The 20,792-nt window shown below is 45.8% G+C and overlaps 1 protein-coding gene across 4 annotated transcripts in view; it reads right to left on the reverse strand.

Moving 5' to 3' along the window:
* Positions 1–20,792, reverse strand: part of Uxs1 (UDP-glucuronate decarboxylase 1) — a 76,649-nt gene that overhangs the window by 28,553 nt on the left and 27,304 nt on the right. For all 4 annotated transcript variants that reach the window (XR_004943081.1, XM_036167538.1, XM_036167537.1 and 1 more), the window contains exons 5-7: positions 12,987–13,047; positions 7,725–7,905; positions 329–433 (exon numbers count right to left, since the gene is read on the reverse strand). Coding sequence is in view for 3 of the 4 variants with exons in the window: in XM_036167538.1 (XP_036023431.1) it covers positions 329–433; positions 7,725–7,905; positions 12,987–13,047 (347 nt within the window). In the remaining variant the exon portion in view is untranslated. The remainder of the gene's footprint in view (positions 1–328; positions 434–7,724; positions 7,906–12,986; positions 13,048–20,792) is intronic.

The following is a 20,792-nucleotide window of genomic DNA, read 5'->3' on the forward strand; positions in this document are numbered from 1 at the left end:
AAAGCCCATCACCTTCTCCTAACCCTGATGCTTCCCACCCCCACGCTGAGGGTGAAAATATCTATGTTAAGAATGAATCTTCTATTGGAGAAGTTGTGAAGAAAAAAAGAAACATGTACTAGCTTTGCTGGTGTAAAAGCTGAGTACACAGGGCTCGTGTGCTGACTCAAAATGCAAAAGACACTAAGTTGCAGGATTTGGTACAATCTGTTTGAGCAATCACAGAGGTATTGGAATACACATTATATAGATGGAAGTCTCACCATTGTGCACGTTTGGGATTGCTTAAAATATTCTCAGAAAGGAAGAAAAAAGGCAACTTACTGACCCAACATGTTTAGCGTTCCAATTGTATTAGTCTTCAGTGTCTTAATGGGGTTATACATGTAGTTCGGAGGGGAGGCTGGAGATGCCAGATGGTAAATCTGGTCAACTAAAGGAGGCAAAAGAGAAGGGTATTATTTCTAAGATAAATGACTATTTACTAATACATTGTTCCATATAGATTACAATTAGATTCTCAACAACTTCAAACAAAGCAAACACTAATAATAAAAAAATCACAAAGAAATTGACTTTAGAATAATTCTTTAGTATGTGTATAATCACAGCATTTATTGAAGATGAAAACAAGTCTACACTATAGAGATAAATGTGGTTTTTATTTTACATAGAGAACCAGATCCTGCTTGAACACTGCTACTGCAGTTAATGCTTCTCAGAACTGATGGAGATTCTGACTTCAGAATCCTCAATGCTGAGAACATCACTTCCTGTAAGTGTGCAGTACAAACAACAGAGTATGCCTAGGACAGTTGGGAAACTCTGTTTCTAAGTCAGCCCCCCACACAGTACTTTTTAAAATCCAACACCATAATATAATACAACCTAATATTTGATAATTCTATGCTGGGGATAGGAAAACTATGACGCCTTTGGTAAAAGCAGCACAGTTCATAACGTACAACAGTCTCACATCGGAGCACTGGCTGGCATGCACGGCAGTGCATTGCAGGAACTGTATTGTACATGCAGTGCCATGTGCATGCTGTGTGTTCAGATCAAGGCTACAGTGAGGCTGCACAATGAACCATGACCAAGCACTGCCAGAAATACCTCAGATTCAGCACAAATTTGCAGTTCCATTTGTTTCTTTGTTTTTCTTTCTTTTCTGACAGCCTCATGTAGCCCAGAACCTTGAACTTCTCATCTCCTTGCCTGGATTCCCAGTGTGTACCTTAGCTACAGAACAAGTCCAAGTCAGCCCGGGCTATAAAGAGCCCTGTCCTAAGAGGGCGGAGCCCGGAGAACTAAGAGGGTGAGTGTATCCTGTGAGCCCACTGCATTTCCCTGACATCGAACAGAAGCCATGGAGCTGTAAGCTGCCCTCCTTCCCATCACTCCAGCCCAGCCTTCCGGGCTCACCCTGATGCCATTTGTATGGGAAATGTCTTGCTGCCCTGGTCAGAAATCATCCCTCTTGGGCTGGCCACTAATCCTCCTAGCCAGTGACTTCAACTGTCAAGTGATCTGTCCAGCAACCAACAAGCTACTTGGCCACGGTTTTCCCACCTCCACTCAGCAATGACCTCAAACCCCAAATGAGGAGTCCCAAGCCCACTGCTGCTATTAGTACCTCTTGGTGGACCTGGAAACAGTCAATGGAAAACAAAGAGCCCTCCCCAGTACTTCAGCCCAGAGCCCTGGGAACAGCGCAAGTTAAGAGAGTAGTGATCTAAGACATAAACTAGGTCTTTTCCACCCCCACCCCCATCCCCCGGAGCTACTCTATCTGGTTTGTTTTTCTGCCATGTGACATGTTGGCCCTCCAGATTTTCCCGGAAAGATGAGGGGTGTCCTGCACAGTTACATCAGGACCTCTACGTAGGTACAGCGGTCCAGTTAAGGAGAAGCTGAACACTGCATGAAAATCCAGGCTCTACACAGCCCACTTCTCTGCAAATGTGTTCCACTTTAACACTGCCGGCAATACCCTTGTTCCTGTCCTAAAAAGGACACTTGCACGGACTGTTGACCTAATTAATCTGCTGAAGATTTATGAAAAGGAAGGGGAAACTTCAGAGTAGGGGCAAATAAGTGCAAATGCGAGATGCCTTAAGCTGGCCTTAATAGCTGGCTCTGGAATGTAAATAAAGCTACTGAGTTAATAACACTCAATAGCCAGAGAAAAAGCCTGAGAACATGTCAGCTGTGAGTTCAAAGCATAGGAAAAATGAGCCTCACACTTAGGCTGGAAGTGGAGAGGGGCCGCCAATGCACCCACTGTATCCACTGCTCTGTGGTATCTCTACATGTGGGCTGCCAGCGCTGCTGCCCAGACCCGTTTGCATTTGCAAGGCTATGAGCTGTGGTCTTTGCTAGGAAAAAGAACCTGGAGAAAAATCCTTGAGAGACCTCCCTCCGGTCATCAGGCATGCCTCCCAAAGTCAGGCACTCGCCTGTATGCTGGAAGGGTGGGGCTGGAGGGCACTGAGGTTGCCAGGGGAGAGGAAAACTGGCACCAGAAAGGGGCTTCCTGCATGCCCTACAGATGGAAGACTCCTGAGAGAGCCCAGGGCCATTTTCAGAAGGCACCAGAGAATCAGGAGTTGTCTTCCTCTAGACACACAGACCCTTATGCAGTCAACTGCAGAATAACATGCTCTCCTGATGTCTCGGGTGGCACTAAGGTTCCTCTGGGATGGGGCCCATGTGATAAACAGCGCTGCCACACATCAGTTAAGGACGACACAATGACACAATGACTGCACAAAGACTGGCATCACTAGGTGTCTCTCTGTGAAAGTGTGCATCGAGAGAGCTTCTGCAAGACTCTTTTCTACACTCCACGTCAAAGACTTGGCAGAAATGCACTCAGCCCTGTTTCCAAAGGATCTGCATCCACAAATGAGACCAGCTATAGATCACGACTCCCCCTAGGACTGCATCTACACTGACCACATGCAGCCTTTCCCTGTCATGATTCCACTATAGCAACTGCTTCGCAGCAACTAGGGTGTATATGATACTCTAAGTGCCGGGTAGGTGTGCGGAGCTTCTGTGTGGGACCTGAGCATCTATGGATGCTGTACCCAGGGAGATCTGGGACCATCCTCCATGGGCACTGTCTTACCTGGGTTTCTATAGCTGTGATTAAAACACTATAACCAAAAGCAACTTGGGGGGTAGGGGTGGGCTGTTACTTCATCTTATACTTCCACATCATAGTTCATCATCGAAGGAAGTCAGGGCAGGAATTCAAGACAGGAACCTGGAGAGAGGAACTGGTACAGAGTCCATGGTAGAACAGTGCTTAACTGGCTTGTTATTCTTCATGGCTTCCTCAGCTAGCTTTCTTAGTGCACCCAGGCCCACCAGCCCAGGCACGGTACTGCCCATAATAAGTTGGGCCTTCTAATATCAATCAAGAAAATGCCTCACAGGCTTGCCCAAAGCCAATCTGGAGGGGCATCTTCTCAGGTGAGGTTTCCTGTTCTCAAACATCTCTGTGTCAAGCTGGCAACGAACCAATTAGGCACTTAGGGAGGACTGTCTGGATGTGCTAACATGGGGCTCCACAGAGTAGCCCCAGCCTCAGCCTTGACAGCAGCATTCACAGTGAGAAGCAGGATTCCAGGGCATGTACAACTGCATACTCCTCTCAGCTCAATGGAAGGGTGGGACTGGGCCTTGACTCCTCTCAAACAGAACTTCCTATGAAGGCTGCGCATGCCAAAGAACTGGCTCAGCCTGGGGCTGTGTGGTGATATTTTATCTGTGCACCCCAATAAAGCTCATCTGAGGATCAGAGGGAAAAGCCAGCCACTGTAGTAAACATAGAGGTCAGGCAATGGTAGCATTCGGGAGGCAGAGATCCATCCGGATCTCTGTGAGTTCAAGGCCACAGTGGGAACAGAGCCAGGCATGGTGGCACATGCCTTTAATTCCAACACTAGCCATAAAGGTCCGGAAGGTCTGTACAGACAGTGAGAAAGTGACAGAAATGGCAGAAAGAGGAAGTGATGTAGCTGGGCGGAGAGAGGAAGTGAGATGGCAGGGACAGAAAGGCATACAGGCGTGGGTATACAGGAAGTAGGCCTCTTTGAAGGCTGAGGAGTCAGTAAGGTGAGGTTGGCTGTGGCTTGTCCTATTCCTCTGATCTCTAGGTTTTCACCCCAATATCTGGTTCCAGGTTGTTTATTAATAAGACCGTTTAGCAATTCGTCTTACAGGGCTGGGGTGTTTCAGGGCTCTCTTCCTTGTGTGTCCACAATGCTCTGCATGAAGCCCTCTGTTGCAAATTAAACAGAAAGGACCTCTGAGATCGACCACCTCCTTCAGTATGTATTTATACGTGGGCGTAAAATCAAAGTTGAGACATTAATTCACAAATCACAGTAAACTAAAATATTCTCATGAGCACGACAGGCCCCTAATGCTTACATCACCAAGGACCCAGGCCCCTCTGCAAACGCACTTTCCCAAGCCTGCTGCTCTTTACCTGGGTGCCCTTCCCTGGCTTCCTTTCCCATGGCTTCTCCCAGCACTGAAGCATTTGGTAAGGGGTTGCTGTGGCTTGGTGTAATGAGGGTAACTCCTGCTGCCACACGAGCACAGGGAAAGCTGAGCTTGCCAAGCCGACAGCGTTGGTGTGAAGTGCTGCGATCGCTCTTGCCCCTTCTCCCCGGGCTCCTTCACGAGTACCGCTGCTCTCTGAGCACTGCAGAGGAGGAGCTGCTCTCCACATCTGTGTTTACGCAGATGCTGGAAAACCAAACGGAAGAGCACCCAGCAAAGTGTAGGCTCCTCACCGCAGGAGCCTGAACAAGAGTCCTAGGAAGACCATTCCAGAGGTACATAGGAGGGCTTTTGAAGCGTGTTTCTGACAGCTTTAATACCAACAATCTAACACCCAACAAAGAGATAAGACTACACTATGTTTATACGTAGACTATCTCACACGGGTCTGTATTTTGCACACTTGGTGCACGGCCTTTGAGGCAGCCACAGAAAGCCTTCCAGTAGTGTCTTGCTGTACCCCGGGCTGAGTTCTAGGAGGCCACTTCAGGACCCCTACTGCTAGCATGTAGCAAGCATTTCCTCAGCTGACCCACAGCCACCCACAAGGATGTCCAGGGGAGGGGAGGTCACCTGATCCACTCTGTAAGAACTACAGCCCAGTCCCCAGATGAGCAACCACAGGCCAGTTAAACGAGTTAAGCGCTTTAAAAGGACACAGGGTAGGGGTGGGGAGGAACCCAACAAAGAACACCATGGCTGTGTTTGAAAACACTGCAGATCACATATAGCCCTGTCATCTTGAGATGTCACATGCTGGCTTCCACGCTTCCTCAACCCATTACACAATTCCAAGTCCATGCCAGCATCACGGCATTCTCCATTCCTTTAAGCTCCTCCAGCACAAAGCTATACACCGCCCCCACCCCAACTATGAATTCTCCTTATAACCCTGCTATTTTAGCTATGCCCTCTGTCTCCCTGCTCTCCCCTCTTCCTGTCCCCGCCCTCCGACTCTTACCCCTTCTCCATGCCCTGCTTCTCTCATGACCAGGTCCAGTCTGCTGGCCATATTTACCCTGCTACTTTTCCTGCTCTGGACTCTTCTAGATGCTTCTGCTAGTCTCTTTCTCATATCTACAATAAAAACCTCCCCCTTACTCATACCATGGAGCAGTCATGTTGTCAGTTTATACATGAAGGAGACGCAGTATCATTTCTATGACTCCTATTTAGACTGCTGTCCTGAGGGGATGAAATCCCAACAATGGCATGTCTGAAAAAGCACACAGGAGGGCCTTACATACGATTACATAACTGGTGCTCTCCTTCACAGGCAGAGATGTGAGGGCAGAAGCTTGCACGGTACCTTCAGTGGTGGTGGGAGTGGTGGCAGGCACAGGGGTGGCTACAGAAGCCTTGGGCTCCAGCAACACAAGCAGGACTCTACTGCCTATAGCAGGCTCCAGTCCCCCTGGGGTTTCTGTATGGTTAAGGGAGGTGGAGTTGACACCATTTAGCTCCTGTGCTACTGTTAGATTAACAAGAGCGTGATACTAGGTCCCTAGATGGCAGTTCTCACCAGCATACCATGGAGGACTTCAGAGGATGCTTTCAATGTTATCTCAGGCCCCTGAACTCACTTCCTTTGACAGATGTGACTGATACAATACAACCAAGGGATAAAACACCAGACATTTACTTCCACACAGTTCTAGAAACCAGATGTCTGACACAGGTTCTGGCTTTCCATGCACAAAGGCTCCAAGGACACACTTCCTTTTTAGGGCTGGGACTGCCCAATGGCACTCAGCCTGGATCTTCACTGGCCCTTCTCCCCGAGTGTCTGTGGCCTTCCTGATTTCCACTGTAAGGACAGCCTCCACTAAAACTGAAAGCCAAACTGTGATTCTCAGTCACCTATGCAAAGACCCACTGTCCCTAGAAATGCTCACTGACAGCTCTGGCAGGTTACAACATTTGCAGAACCACCATCCACCTACCCACTACTGCCCCAACCACAATCCTATAAAGTGGCCAGGTTCCCCGAAGGCTTTATACATTTAAAATTGATTTTATTACTCAAAAGCTGCAATAACAGTGATGGTGCATGCTTTTAATCCAGGAGGCAGAGGCAGATAAATCTCTGTGAGTTCTGAGTTTGAAGTCAGCCAAATCTACAGAGTAAGTCCCTGAACAGTTGGGGCAACACAGAGATACCCTGTCGCAAAAAAAAAAAAAAAAAAAAGAAAGAAAGAAAAGAAAAAAAACACACAAAAAAACCCAAAACAACAACAACAAACCCCACAGCATTTTATCACTGTATAAAAATACCAAAGATAATTAACTTATAACAGAAGGGGGTTATTTTGGCTGACAATCCAAGAGGCTATAATCTAAAATCAGATGGCTTCATGATTTGAGGGCCTTTGGAAGAAGCCACATCATGGCACAAGTGTATGATGGAACAAGATATTTTTATTATCAAACCTGAGGCAGAGAAAGAGAATGGGCTCAGATCCACAATCCTCTTTAAGAGTATACTCATGACAACCTAACGTATTCTATATGCCACCCATCCCAAAGGTCCACAATACTTGCTAATAAAACCAAAGCTTCATACATGGATCTTTGGTCCATTTTATAATAGCCAATTTCCTATAAGGTACTAAAAGTAACAACATGCAAGTATCAGAGAGCAGGGATGCTGTCTTAGTTCACCCAGCCCACTAGAATGAAATGCCATATGCTGCTGGCATGTAAATAGAAGAAATCCATTTCTACACTGGAGGCTGGGAAGTCAAAGACAGTGGTGCTTTAAGACACAGGGTCTGTGGAGGACTCATTTCTTGGTTTATAAATGGTATTTTCTCATTGTGTCTCGCTGTGTTAAGGGTGAGGGGGTGCTTTTAACATTTTTAAGGGCACTAATCCCCATAGGAGGAAACCATCCCCAAGAGCTGACCATCCTCCAAAGGCCCCACTTCCCAGCACCGTTACCCTAGGAATTAGAACCTCAACATGCGATACTTAGACCATAAACTTTGTGCACCACATAGGCTACATCCACAGACCAATTTGAAGACTTGGGAAGCCACAGGATAGTGGAGAGGCACTCGCCTGGGGATAGTCACCCTTCTTCTAGAAACGAGGACTGCACCTTCATAGGATAAAGACATCAAAAAATGAAATGTGGTAACAATCACCTTCGATGTAGAGGGGCTCCACCACATCGTGGTTAATCAGCTCGAAGTTCTCATGGCCAATCCAGTGTTCCACATTTCTCTTCCTGCCTGTGAAGAAGTTGTCCACCACGGTCACCTCATGGCCATCCATCATAAGTTTGTCAGTGAGATGGGAGCCCACAAAGCCCGCACCTCCAGTGATCTGTATTGGGACACCCCCAGAGAAAACAGCGATGACATGGAGACACAGCTTTGGTGTACAACTCAAAGTCTGGCAGCAGGTAAGGAGCAACCATGAAAGGCTTTATGGCAGCATCTTGACACACTCACTCCAGAGCAAAGAAGCCTTACTACCTGAACACTGCTCAGCCATCTTCAACTATTAGACAATATTCAAGAATAGCACACATACACACACACACACACACACACACACACACACACACACACACAAACAGCTACTCAGCTACTTGGTTCAAACGCTCTCCATCAGCAGAGTTGCACAATACAAAAACACATGTATTACAACAGATGAAATATTGACTACTCCAACAGATGACCTTTCCATATCTTCAGGGTCCACACCCACTGATTCAATGGATCTGTACTGGAACTGTAGTGTGGTCTATGATGTCTGTATCTGAACTGAATACACACAGGTGATTTTCTTGGCATCGTTGCCTGAATGATACAATATCATACATAATTGAGTGTAATTTACACTGTATTAGGTACAGCCATCTACAGATAATTTAAAACACAGAAGGGAAGTGCATGTTCTATGCAAATACCAACCCAAGCTATATAAAAAGGCACCCTCAGATTCTGTTACCCATGAGGGCCTAGAAGCCATCCTTATGGGTACTGAAGGATGATGTTTCACAGCTGTAAAACCACTACTGCTAATGTTTAGAATCACTTAAGAAAAGTGTCGGCAAAGTGCAGAGGACTTGGCTAACTACCAAAAAAGTATATATTTCAGTTATACTTAAAAAGAGATGTCATGCAAAACTAGCATCTTCCCAATCAGTTCTAAGAACAAGTGAGAACCTATGTTCTAGAGGAAAGCCGTAAGTAATGCTCCACTGCCTGGTTACACCTGACTGGGAACAGACCATGAGGGCTGCAGCTCTCCAGAGCCAAGGAGGCACCAAAGGGACCAGCATTGGAGGGCAAGAGGCAACATCTGTCCTAAATCCTAACTAATCACCACAGATGTGCCATGCTAATTATGTTTAAAAGTATTCTGAAAATGAAAAGAAGAATTCACTCAAATTGAATGTCACCATGGAGTGTTGGGTGAGAAAAAGAGAGCTTCCTCCCAAGCAGAGAACGGAAGGAGGGAATGCAAAGCACCAGCAAGGGAGGCAGATAGTGATGGCAGCCATTATCTTAACCTAGTCCCAAGTGGAGAAAGAACAGGACAACTGATGTTCTAATTCCCCTACAATACTAGTACTGGGTAGGGTGAGGCAGGAGAATTAAAAGTGCCCACATTCAAGTATTTTGTTATAGCCGTATACTTATATTCTACCTACATGGAATATAATATCTATAATAAAATGATTTCCTGGGAAAATATCTGATCCAAATGTGACACACTCTACTATCTGACTTGGGACGAGAGCTCATTTCATTTAATCTCTCCTTTCTGGGAGTTCTGGGGGTTGAATCCAGACCTCACACGTGCTAAGCAAATGTTCTTCCCCAGAGCTGTGCACATCCAGATCCCTGGCCATCTTCTGTTTGCTGGTTTTCTTTTCACTTTTGAGTCAGGTCTTGCTAAGATGCCTGAACTCACTGTGTAGTCCAGAGAAGCCTTGATTTCATGATTTTCATGCTTCAGCCTTCTGAGTAGCTAGGACTACAGGCCAGAGGTATCACCAGCTCCAGCAATTTTTTCATCTGCTTCACCCAGTTATGCTTCCCAGGAGGTCCATGATTACAAATGAAAAACTCTCACTGTTTTGACTGACAGTCCACCTATCCCTGTGCAAATGCTTCTGAGGTGAGCTCCTCCATGGTGCTCTAGTGTCTCTGCAGCCAGAAGACCTGCAGACATCCAAAGGAGCAGAAATGCAGCTACCTAACTACACATGCCTGCTTCTAACATTCCCACACCCTCAGCAGGCAACTCCTGGAGGCATCTTGTGCAACATGGACCAAAGTACACTAGATTCCTTTTGTTTCCTTTGTAAGCAATCCCTTTCTAGAGAAAATAATGGAGGGTTTTCGTAACGTACCTATGTAGTTATAATGTTCTAATTGCAAATTTTATCCCATTAGACAACTATTTCAAATGGAAACAACCCCAGGAAGACCAACGGTAAACCCAAACATGGCACAGCTCTGAACTTACCAGCTCATGTCAACGCCCATGTATTTCTTGTTCTTCTTGGTATTAATGGGGTAGCTCAAATAGCCTTGTTTAAGGTGAGCATTTAATTTACGCTGCCCCGCAAATTGACAAAAATAAATTTCCAGACAAACCTCTGTGTCTAAGGCTTCGACCATTATGCAAAAGGCCTTAGGTTTTAGTGATAATATGCCAGACTCAGGTACCAAATGGTGCTGAAATGTCTTTAACCTACCAGATGGCAGAAGAACCAGAAATTCGAAGTGCATTTGTGGCAGTAAGATATAAAGAGAAAGAAAACCTGCAAGAAAGCCTTGGCAAGACCATGATAGGTATTTACCTACCAGTGTGCCTATGCTTTGAGTCCATCAAAGTCCCCTTGTCAGAAAGCCACTTCATGAGGTACCAGGGGTGGGAGGTGGAGCCTAAGTTCATCACGGGTCTGCCCTCCTGGGCGTATCAGGGCCATCACTGTGGGAGTGGGGTCCTTATAAAAGCAAAGGCTCAGCCTCTGTCTTCCCCTGCCTTCTATTCCTGTCAATGGGTGACATGTTAACGGAGTCAGAGGCAGGACCCCAGTCTCCAGAACCACGGGCCAAGACATTCCTCTTCATCAGAAACTATTTACTCTGCACCGTGGAAATTCCAGCAACACAAACACAAATGCAGACTCTCAGATCTGTGGTCAGTCGGACACACGGCAACATGAAGACTAGACCAGACTCTGCTACCGGCACCCGGAAGAAGACCAGAACCGCAGAAAGACAGCCACGATCCTATCAAGAGTAATACAGCCTAATGTGAAGACAGCAAGATGGTCCAAAGTGAGCTACAGATTTAACAGTCTCTACCAGAACCTGGGAAAATTTGACAAGCTGACGCTAAAATTTTTAAGGAATTTCAAAGGGACCCAGAATAGTCAAACCATTTGTAGAAACACACACATATGCAAGCAGGCACATATGAACACACACACACACACACGCACACACACACACACACACACACACACACGTACACACACACATTTATGTGCATCTCATTATGACAGTTTAGTAGAAGTCTTTTTATTGGTGCGCTAATTTCCACTTGCTGGCTAACGCCCCAGCTCCTTTATCTGGGGAAGACAAACACTTGCCAGAAACTGCCTGGAGGAAAGATGCCCTCTCTCTTCTCTTGTGTCCAGCTACCTGAACAAACGTCATATTGTGGGTCCGCTGGCTGAGAAAGGCATACTGTTATTGCTACCTGTCAAGTCTGTGTGCCTTTAGTGCTGCTTACAATTTTGTGTGTGTGTGTGTGAGTGCATTTACTGCTACCTTTAAAACACTGACCAGCAAAATATCTATCTGTTCCTGCCATTTCTGCTCAACTGTGAGGAAAATTCCTTTTGGTGGTCAGGGGATGCAGGGACTACCGTTGGGTGACCACACTGTCACCTGACCTACTAAGGAGGGTGCTGGACTTCTCCAAAGCATTAGCTTGAGTCACAGCCATGCAAAAAGAGTTCTCCCATCTCTCCAAGTGCATGCTGATTCTTTTTGATGGTTAGGATTTTCACAAAATGGGAAAACAACATACAACAAAAATGTTAATAACCTGCAAAAATATACAAAAATCTCTATTATGATCCAGTAATAGGAAGGAAATGTCACCTTTAAAAAAAAGTATCCCAAGATACAAAAATTGCCAATAAGCCCATGAATAGTCCAAGTTCATCATGGATGAACTTAGAAACATGCTAAGTAAAAGGAGCCATCACAGACAAACAAATGTGGCGTCACTCTATCTGTTATGATGAGGCTGAGCGGTAGACATATGTAGACAGAGAGGTAAGCAGTTGCCTAGGGTTACCATATGGTGGTTCTGGGGCATCATGACTATGGTAAACTGGATTTGGTGAGGGTTGTGCTATTCTGGGATTACAAAAGAAACCAACCCAACGAATTGCAACCGTGAATTACATGTTATGTGTATGGTGCCTCAAAAAAGATGTAGCTTTAAAAAAAAACACACACACACACACACACACAACAGTAAAATCTCTTTGTAGCCTCCCATAAAATAAGATATGATTTTTCTCCTGGAGAGCTTGCATTAATATTAAACAAGGAGACTCTTAGCCAGGGAAGCTCCTAGAGTAGTCATCACTGAGGTCCAAGAACCAGAGAAGGTTAAAAGCTGCATGTGTGGAGCTTCAAGGCTTTCCATATAGACTGTATCCTTCAGCTCAGAACCCTTTGGTTAGTTCTAACAATTCTATTTAGGAGGATTCTTTATATTATAAATACAAACATGTTGTCTCTGACTACAGACAGTTTAATTCTGGCCTTTTCAATGTAGATTTCCTTTATCTCTGAAAGGAAATCTGTACAAAGAAAGAAGTCACACACCTACACAACATCACCTACATTCACAGCAACATGATTCACAGCAGCTTCAGAGTAGAAACTGCTCGTGTCCATCAACTGAGAAATGGACAAACTAGATACGGCACATATCTATAAAACAGAACACTGTTCACCCATGAAAAGGAAGGTAGTGGGATAACACTGGAAACATTACTCTAAGACAAAGAAGCCAGACATAAGAAGGCACAGTGCATCACATTAGACACTAAAACTGGGCAAAGCCCTGGGGATAGAAAGCAGCTTTAGTGGGTGTTGGGAGCCAGAAAGGAAAAGTAGCTGCTAATGGTACAAGGCTCCTTGTCTGTATGTAATACCATTAAAACAATGCAAATGAAATATAAAACATCAAATGGGATATAAATATACATATACATTATATATATTTATGCCCAAAATTTCTATTTTTACATAAAAATATAAAACCTCAAATGAGGAGGTAGAATTTAATAGTGTAGAAATCTCAACATAGAGCAAATTTCTTAATAATATAAATGTGAATCTGGTGTGCAAACTTACCAAAATCCTTTTCCGGTCCTTTTCTGATAAAAACTTTACTGGTGGGTATTTCTGGGTGAAACTATAATACAAAGAGATTAAAAGGGAAAGTCAGTTCAATGTGGTTCCCGGGTCACTCCCCAGGCTCTGCACAGATGGCACAGGGGAGCACTCTCAGAACCCTGTGGACAAAGCCTGGCTTGACAATCCATGCAGGAAACAGCAGCACTCCACTGAGGTGTATGCCAGCCCTACAGGTTTTTCGACAAACAGCTCTAAACCTTTTTCAGTACCGATAAAGAATGCGTTGTTTAAAAGTCTATATACATGCATATCTTTTTGCTGAAGTAAACCATCTCAGGTGAGGTGTTGTTTTTTTTTTCCATCTGCTCTCAGAGCATGGCTGTCTTCGCTCCTTTCTCCTCCAGAGGGGAACAGACTGGACATTGGCTAGTTCCGGTTTGAGACATTCCTTAATGTCTGTTTGGCTCCAGCTGGAGACTCAGGCTGAGTTACTGCTAAGGGAGCTGCTGGCAGCAGCAGCAGCAGCAGAGAAGCACTTCCTGTACTCAGCCAGGTAGGATCGTAGAATGCACTAGACATGGGAGTGCCAGCCACATACATTAATCCTCAGCCTGGGGGGCAGAGGCAGGAGGATCAACAGTTCCAGGCCAGCCTGAGCAACATGGTGAGACTCTGCCTTCCCCCCACAACAGTAGTAAAAAGAGCTGAGGATGTAACAGTGATAAGACATGGAAGGACCTTGGGTTCAATCCTCAGTGTGTACACACACACACACACACACACACACACAGGCAGCACAGTGGGGGTACTGCATCAGATAAAGCACAAGAGCCATGTGAAGTCACAGGTCCATAGGGAAGACTGATACTCAAGACAGCAAAGACACAGAATAAAACTCTCTCTCCTGCTCCAGAAGTTCCTGCCAGACTCCCCGGCAGGGCCCTAGATGAATCTGTGTGCAGCTTTGCAGTTACTGTCGTAACAGACGAGGAGTGAGGCTGTCTGCAACCTCCCCATCCCCAGCATGCACAGAGCTGGTACACAACTGAACGGAGCACCACACTCATGATACAGGGGCTGTTCCTGAGAACAGGATGGCGTGGAGCAGAGGCCTTTCCTTTGCAGAATTTCCCAAGGAAGAGCTTTCATGTTCTCAAAATGACACACTCCCTTGCACACTGCAAACACGGGCAGACAGAAGTACAATTGAAGGCGTGGGCTGCAAGCCTGGGCTCTCAGCCCTGTGGCCTCCAAGCAAGCTGCCAGGCAGCAGTGTGCAGCTCAGCAGCACTTCCTGCTTCACCCAGGGCCCATGGTGGCCATCCCAGTCACAGACTCTCTTTGCTATATGCTGCTTAGAGCCAGCAAATGTGGAATGCTCTCCGTGCTGCGGAGAGCAGACAGAGGCCTCTCTGGCTATGTTGGAAGACCTGGAAAAGCTGGAAAGATGCCCTACTTGCCCAGTGATTCTCTGCTATACTATCTCTTTCATTTAGGCATGTGAGGGCTGGTGTAGAGAAGTCAGTTGGTCCAGACATACCGCTCCACTTCTCAGTTGGGTCCCAGGTCACTTTCTTTTCCCATACTACAGGCAGAGAGGTAGTGATGACAGAAGCCACCTGCTGGCAGCAACAGAGAGCCGAGACATGACCTCTACCAGGCCGGGAAAAACGCAGAAAGCACTGGACATGGTGGTGGTTCCCTCCCTCCCTGCGGCTTCCTCTTCAAGACTCTCTAATTTGTTGTTGTTTTCAAAGAGAGCTGAGTATCAACCTGAGGGCGGCTAACATCTTAGTCAAGCTCCCTGTACTGCCAACTACAGCGCTGACCTAGGAGTTTCTCTCTGTGGCTCAGGGGAGTGAGCAGGCAGGTGCACACTGGGAAAAAACAAAGGGACAGGGGAGAGACAAGGTCCAGAGAGGACCGTACAAGACTGCCAAGCGATTCCCAGGAGCAAGCGTATCCATCAGCCACAGAACAAACCAATCTAAGTTATTAGCTCTGGATGCAGCATCATCCTTAGCATTCTCGGGGGTTAGTTCTAAGACACCAGAAGATTCTAATAGGGGAGGATGCTCAAGTCTCTTACACAAAGGAATAGTACTTACACACACACACACACACACACACACACACAGAGAGAGAGAGAGAACACACACACACACACACACACACACACACACACACACACACCCCAGGATGCTTTTGAGACTAGGAATTAGAACAATCCCAGACAGGCAGATGTGGAAGGGTCACAAATGGGTAACAAAGATGTCAAACTTCCGGCTTCTTCCTCAAACTCATGACCTGAGACAAAGGCCTGAAGGCCTGGTGGGATCCGCATCCCCAACAGCCATCCATCCCTCCCAGTAGGATCCTCCTGCAGTAGTAGACTTATTTGGTGTGTTCAAGTTTAACGTGGGGGACTTCAAAGCTGTGGGTCTGTCAACTCCCTGACATGATTCAAGCTGACCGACCCCCAATTAGCGAAGGAAGGCCCCTCAGAGACCATTAAAACCCCCAACTGTGGAGGATAGACTAGCTTTCAGGCACCTGAACCCCCACCTCCCCCGCCCCCCGCCCCGACCTCCACACACCCTGCTCTAGTTAGACATGGAGAAGGCCAAGGGCTCAAAATCCCCCCTTAGAGGGTCTTCCTCGCTGTGTGCCTGCTGCAGGCATTCCCTCGCCTCCAGAAAAAGCCAGCTGATTGGTCTGCAGTATCCGCCATCCCCTGTTGCAACTGTGTGCTGCACTCACAAGTCCCCTGCCTTCAAAGCCTTTCATTGGAACCTGGTCCAGACCCCAGACAGTAATGCATGCGTTGAATCCTCTCATGTGGCATCTGACACCAACCCAGTCACTATGCTGTAGTTTGGGGAGTAACCAAAACTTCAGCTCATGCTCACTACTGAGGCAATGTCTGCCCAAATATTTTCCAACTATAGTTGGCTGAAAGTGAGGTGGAACCTGAGGACATGGAAGGCCAACTATAGCCCCCTGAAAGCAAACTTGGTGTGTTTTATCCCAGGAAGAAAATAGTAAGTAGTTTTCTCAGGGAGCATATTTTAGAACTAAAGCAGATGGTGTGCATCCCTGCTACCAAAGTAGCACATAGCACCTCACCAGAAGACAACCAGGACCCAGTTATCACTTCATCAATTATTTAAAGTCATTCTAGACTTCAGCCTTAGGTTTTTAGGGCACTCAAAAGACCAGGAAGCACCTCACTAGGACTCAACTAGGTCACCACTGGGTTAAGAATGCAGCTTAGGAGCAGAGTGCTTTCTGTGCACACAGAGGCCCTGGGTTCCAAACCCCACACCACAATAAAGGAAAATCACATCATCATCATCATCATCACTCAGTAGATTCAAAGAACACTGAGAGAAACGGAGATGAATTAAAGCAACACATGCAACAGGCTTTCTGAGTTCCACCAACTGTAGATGAGAAATGCATCCAGTGTGTGGAGTTAAGTGGGTACTTTCCCCTTGTCACGGCATGCTCATTGACCAAAGCAAATCATCAGAGACGATTTAAGTGCACAGGATATGTCACCTTATGTAAGGAAGATCTGAGGATTTACTTTTCAGTGGAAGGTACTAGAATCACACCAAACACCAAGAATGACTGTAAAATCAGTATTAACAAACGGGACCCAATGTGCAGGCTCAGGACAACATGAGCTACAGTACGAGACTGTCTGCACAGAGGAGGGGAGAGGATGGGAGCTATGTGGGGAGAGAACGGGGGAGGGGCAGAAGCGGCTATAATAAGAAGGCCACTTAAAACTCCTGCTCAGGCTTGTGCAGAACACTGTCCTCGGGTATTTCCCTATACATAATTGTTAATCACCTTGTTCCTTTGTAGACCACTTTGTACAAAGTAGCAAGCACATAAAAAACAAAACAAAAAGCACATTATTTCCAGAAACATTCCTATCTTGTCAAGAAGATGCTTCAGCTGAGAAAGTGAAACCAGGGTCCAGTGAATTCCAGCCCAAAGCCTCCTTCGTCACACCTGAGCTGTTCTCAGGAAAGGAAGCACTCCAGCTCTTCCCCCAGGCCTCACTCACCAAGAAAAGCCTGGCTGTTTTAGCAAGAAATCAATATGGAGACCCAGAGGGCAAATGCCGAGCCCTGCCTCTTTCTTAAGGCAGCTGTCTCAGATTGACAAAACTGCATTCGAGGAAATGCTCCCAAATCTCCTCTAGTTTAAAAACACAAAGAATATCACAAAGGTGTCAATGGGAGTCACACCACGCTGACTTCTGAGGGATTCTGTTTGCAAACCGTTGCCTCGGGGAAGCTGCCTGCCTAGCTGAATTTTCTGTAAGTTAACCAGTGAGTCTGTTTAAAGAACTGAAAACCTATAATGGGTTGTTTCTTCCCATGAGCAATTTATTTGTTAAAAACCTTGATTAAAATATTAAAATATCCTAAATTGCTGGGCGGCGGTGGCACACGTCTTTAATCCCAGCATTCAGGAGGCAGAGCCAGGCAAATCTCTGTGAGTTCAAAGCCAGCCTGGTCTACAGAGAGAGATCAAGGATGGACACCAAAACAATACAGAGAAACCCTGTCTCAAAAACAATAACAAACAAATCCTAAATCATGCAGTCTTGTTGGAGAAAGGGTTTCTGGCTTGTAGCCAACGAAAATATAAACAGCAATAGAATTTCTGCACAAATTGAGGTAAGAAGTTTTTCAACCACAAATAGCGTTGTATGCATTGGCTGAGGACAGGGCCTTACTCTGCACTTACTCTGCTCTGCTTCGTTCCGCTCTGTGTTCTTCAGGGAACTTATTGACAATGACCTTTCCTTCATGGAGGGTTGGAGAGGAGAGGAAAATCAGTGAACGTGCTTATGGGGTTCTTCTCCATTCCTATGCCCATTAGTCACTGAAACATCTTTAAATCAAAGAGAAGTGACTCCCCATCTCCTCCTCCTTGCTCTGGACTTGATAAGGGGCTTACAGAATGCTAACACAAATAACTAAAACATCCCAGGAAAGAAAACCTTTGTATTAGTTTTTCTTTTTTAAATTTCTGAAGATTCAGTCAGTACTTTTTATGATGTACTTTATTTTTTATACAAAATTAGTACGTGTGTAGACATATGTTTATTAGGGTGCGTTTCTCCATAGTATCCAGAAGAGGGCACTGGATCCCTTGGAACTGGAGTTATAAGTGGTTGTATGCAGTTCAAACTCGGTGCTGGAAACTGACCCTGGGTCCTCTTCAAAAGTAGCACATGACCTTAAGCACTGAGCCATCTCTCTAGGCCCTCAACTGTTACTCTTGCCACAAAATTGTCACCTAACACAGAAGGAATAAGTCCTGGTGCCTGAGATGTCTAGCATGAATCTTAAAAGGTCTTATTAATAAAAACAAACCTGGAGCCAGGTATTGGAGTGAACGCTGAAAAATCAGAGAAACAGAACAAGCCACATCCAACCTCACCTTGCCACTTCCTTAGCTGATCCTGTTTCCTCAGACTGAAAGCCTCTGAATCCTCATCCAATGGATCTCAGCCGAACTGCTGCTAAAAGCTAAAAGCTTAAAAAAGGCAAAAGCTTCTAGTTCCTGGTCCTCATGCCTTATATACCTTTCTGCTTCCTGCCACCACTTCCTGGGATTAAAGGCATATGTCACCATGCCTGGCTTTTTCCAGTGTGGCTTTGAACTCACAGAGATCTGGGTGGATAGGAGATGGATCTCTGTCTCTGGAATGCTAGTATTAAAGGCATGTGCTACCACTGCCTAACCTCTGTTTAATATGGTGGCTGTTCTGTCTCTGACCCTCAGATAAGTTTATTGGGGTGCACACTATATCAACCACAGAGATGTATGTGACTGACTTAGAATTGCAAGTGATAAAGAGAAATTGCTTGTAGGACAGACTTGTGCATTCAGAGGAGATCCAAATCAAAGTGATAAGGACGACATTTGCTGGAGTCTGATCCACGTGGAAGCCTCTGTGGTTCAATTCTTCCCTCCCAGCCACTTGACCAGAACTAAGTTCTGACAATCTGAGCAACTTTGTGGCAAGGGCAGATGAATGACTGAGCAGACAGATCACAGGCTCCACACAGCACTTTATTTTATGCCCTCCAGATGACTCTCTTGTTCTGAAACTTTCTATGAGACCACCCTGCACAAGTACAAACAGGGAAGGATTAGCCTCAATCTATGTGCACTGAGAATTTAGGAATTCACACAGTTTGGATAAGGAAAAACTCAACACACCTACATTTTTCTTCCAATGTTTTATGGAGATACTATACTTAACTGGAGGAAAGAAACAAAAATGTTTATATGGACATGTATTTAGACGGTCATAGTTTATAGAAATCAAGATGAATTTAGAAGGATTATGTGTGTATTTGTGTGTGTGTTTGTGTGTGTGTGTGTGTGTGTGTGCGCGCACACACGCACATATGTGAGTAGGTGTAGAGGGCCAAAGCTGATGCTGTGTGTCTCCAATGGCTTTCCATTGTTTACTGAGACAGGGTATCTCACTGAACCCACAGCTCACTGAATCTACTGAGTATAGCCAGCCAGCTTGTCAGAAGGTATCCCGTTTCTGCTTCTCAAGTGCTGGTGATGGGGCTGAAGAGGCCCCAGCTACACAGGTTGGCAGTCAAGGCTCTAAGTACCAAGTGGCTATGCCCTTCTTTCCGTACTTGCACAGTAACATCAATAGAGGAACCAGATCAAAAATCCTCCTTGTTTTGGCCTGCTTTGTTTTCATTTCCCAGGCTGACAAGCTCTCTCCTGATTGGTCCTTATTCTATACCTCATTTGCATACACACACTTGAACCTATATAAAGCTGTGGCCAGTACAGACTTTTCAACAGTCTGACTTTTAGCCAGTTGTTGCCCTGGAGCTTTTGGAATACAACTGAAGACTTCAGTGTGAGAGTGCTCCTCTAAGAAGGCCAGCCCAGGTTTTGAGGCCCACTGGAGGCAGACCACTGCAAGATCCACCACTATTGCTGCGGGCAGGCAACTGGGCATGCCTCAGAGCAGACCCACTATTCTTATCCTCTAAGGTCACTGCCTATGCCATTCTCCCCCTCTGCAGACTGACTTCTCAGCACAGTTCTCAGCTCGCTGAGGCACCTGCAAGGGCAGAGCTGTGACACTCTTCGGAAGCCTCCTGGTTGGTGTTTCCAGACCAGATCCACAAAGAGGTAAAGCTGTGATGGTTGCTGGGGGATCCTGCTGCCACCCACAGCTTCAGTTTCTACTTTTCTTTTAAACTGGTACTCCCACCTGCAAAATAAAATTCTCCTGTGTGCTGGCCCCTTACTGTCTGTCTGCCTACTCTCTTCTTGGAAGGAAGGCAAGACAACAACTCCGTATGATAAAACATAAACTCAAGAACACATCAAAAAGATTGTGTACCATGGTCAAGTCAGGCTTATTCCAGAGATGTAGGGATGGTTCCATACACAAGTCAATGCGAATGTAAATTGTAATGTATTATGTAAATTGAATAAATGGACTCAAGAACAAAGATCTCATGGTCATAGATGGAAAATAAAAAAGAGCCTTTAACACATCCCTTTGTGTTAAAAGTCCTGAGGAAAACTCGGAATAGAAGGAACACATCTCAATATCATAAGCATTGAACATGATAAGCATACAAACATACAGCTAGCTCAGTAAACGGGGAAACCCAAAGCATTCCACTCAATCCAGAGCAGGGGTGCCCACTTCCTCCACTCTTATTCTATATAGTATTGGAAGTCTTAGAGCAGTAAGACAAGAGAAACAGGGAAAGGGAAACAAGC

Source organism: Onychomys torridus, chromosome 18, assembly GCF_903995425.1.
Source record: "Onychomys torridus chromosome 18, mOncTor1.1, whole genome shotgun sequence".
Lineage (NCBI taxonomy): Eukaryota > Metazoa > Chordata > Mammalia > Rodentia > Cricetidae > Onychomys > Onychomys torridus.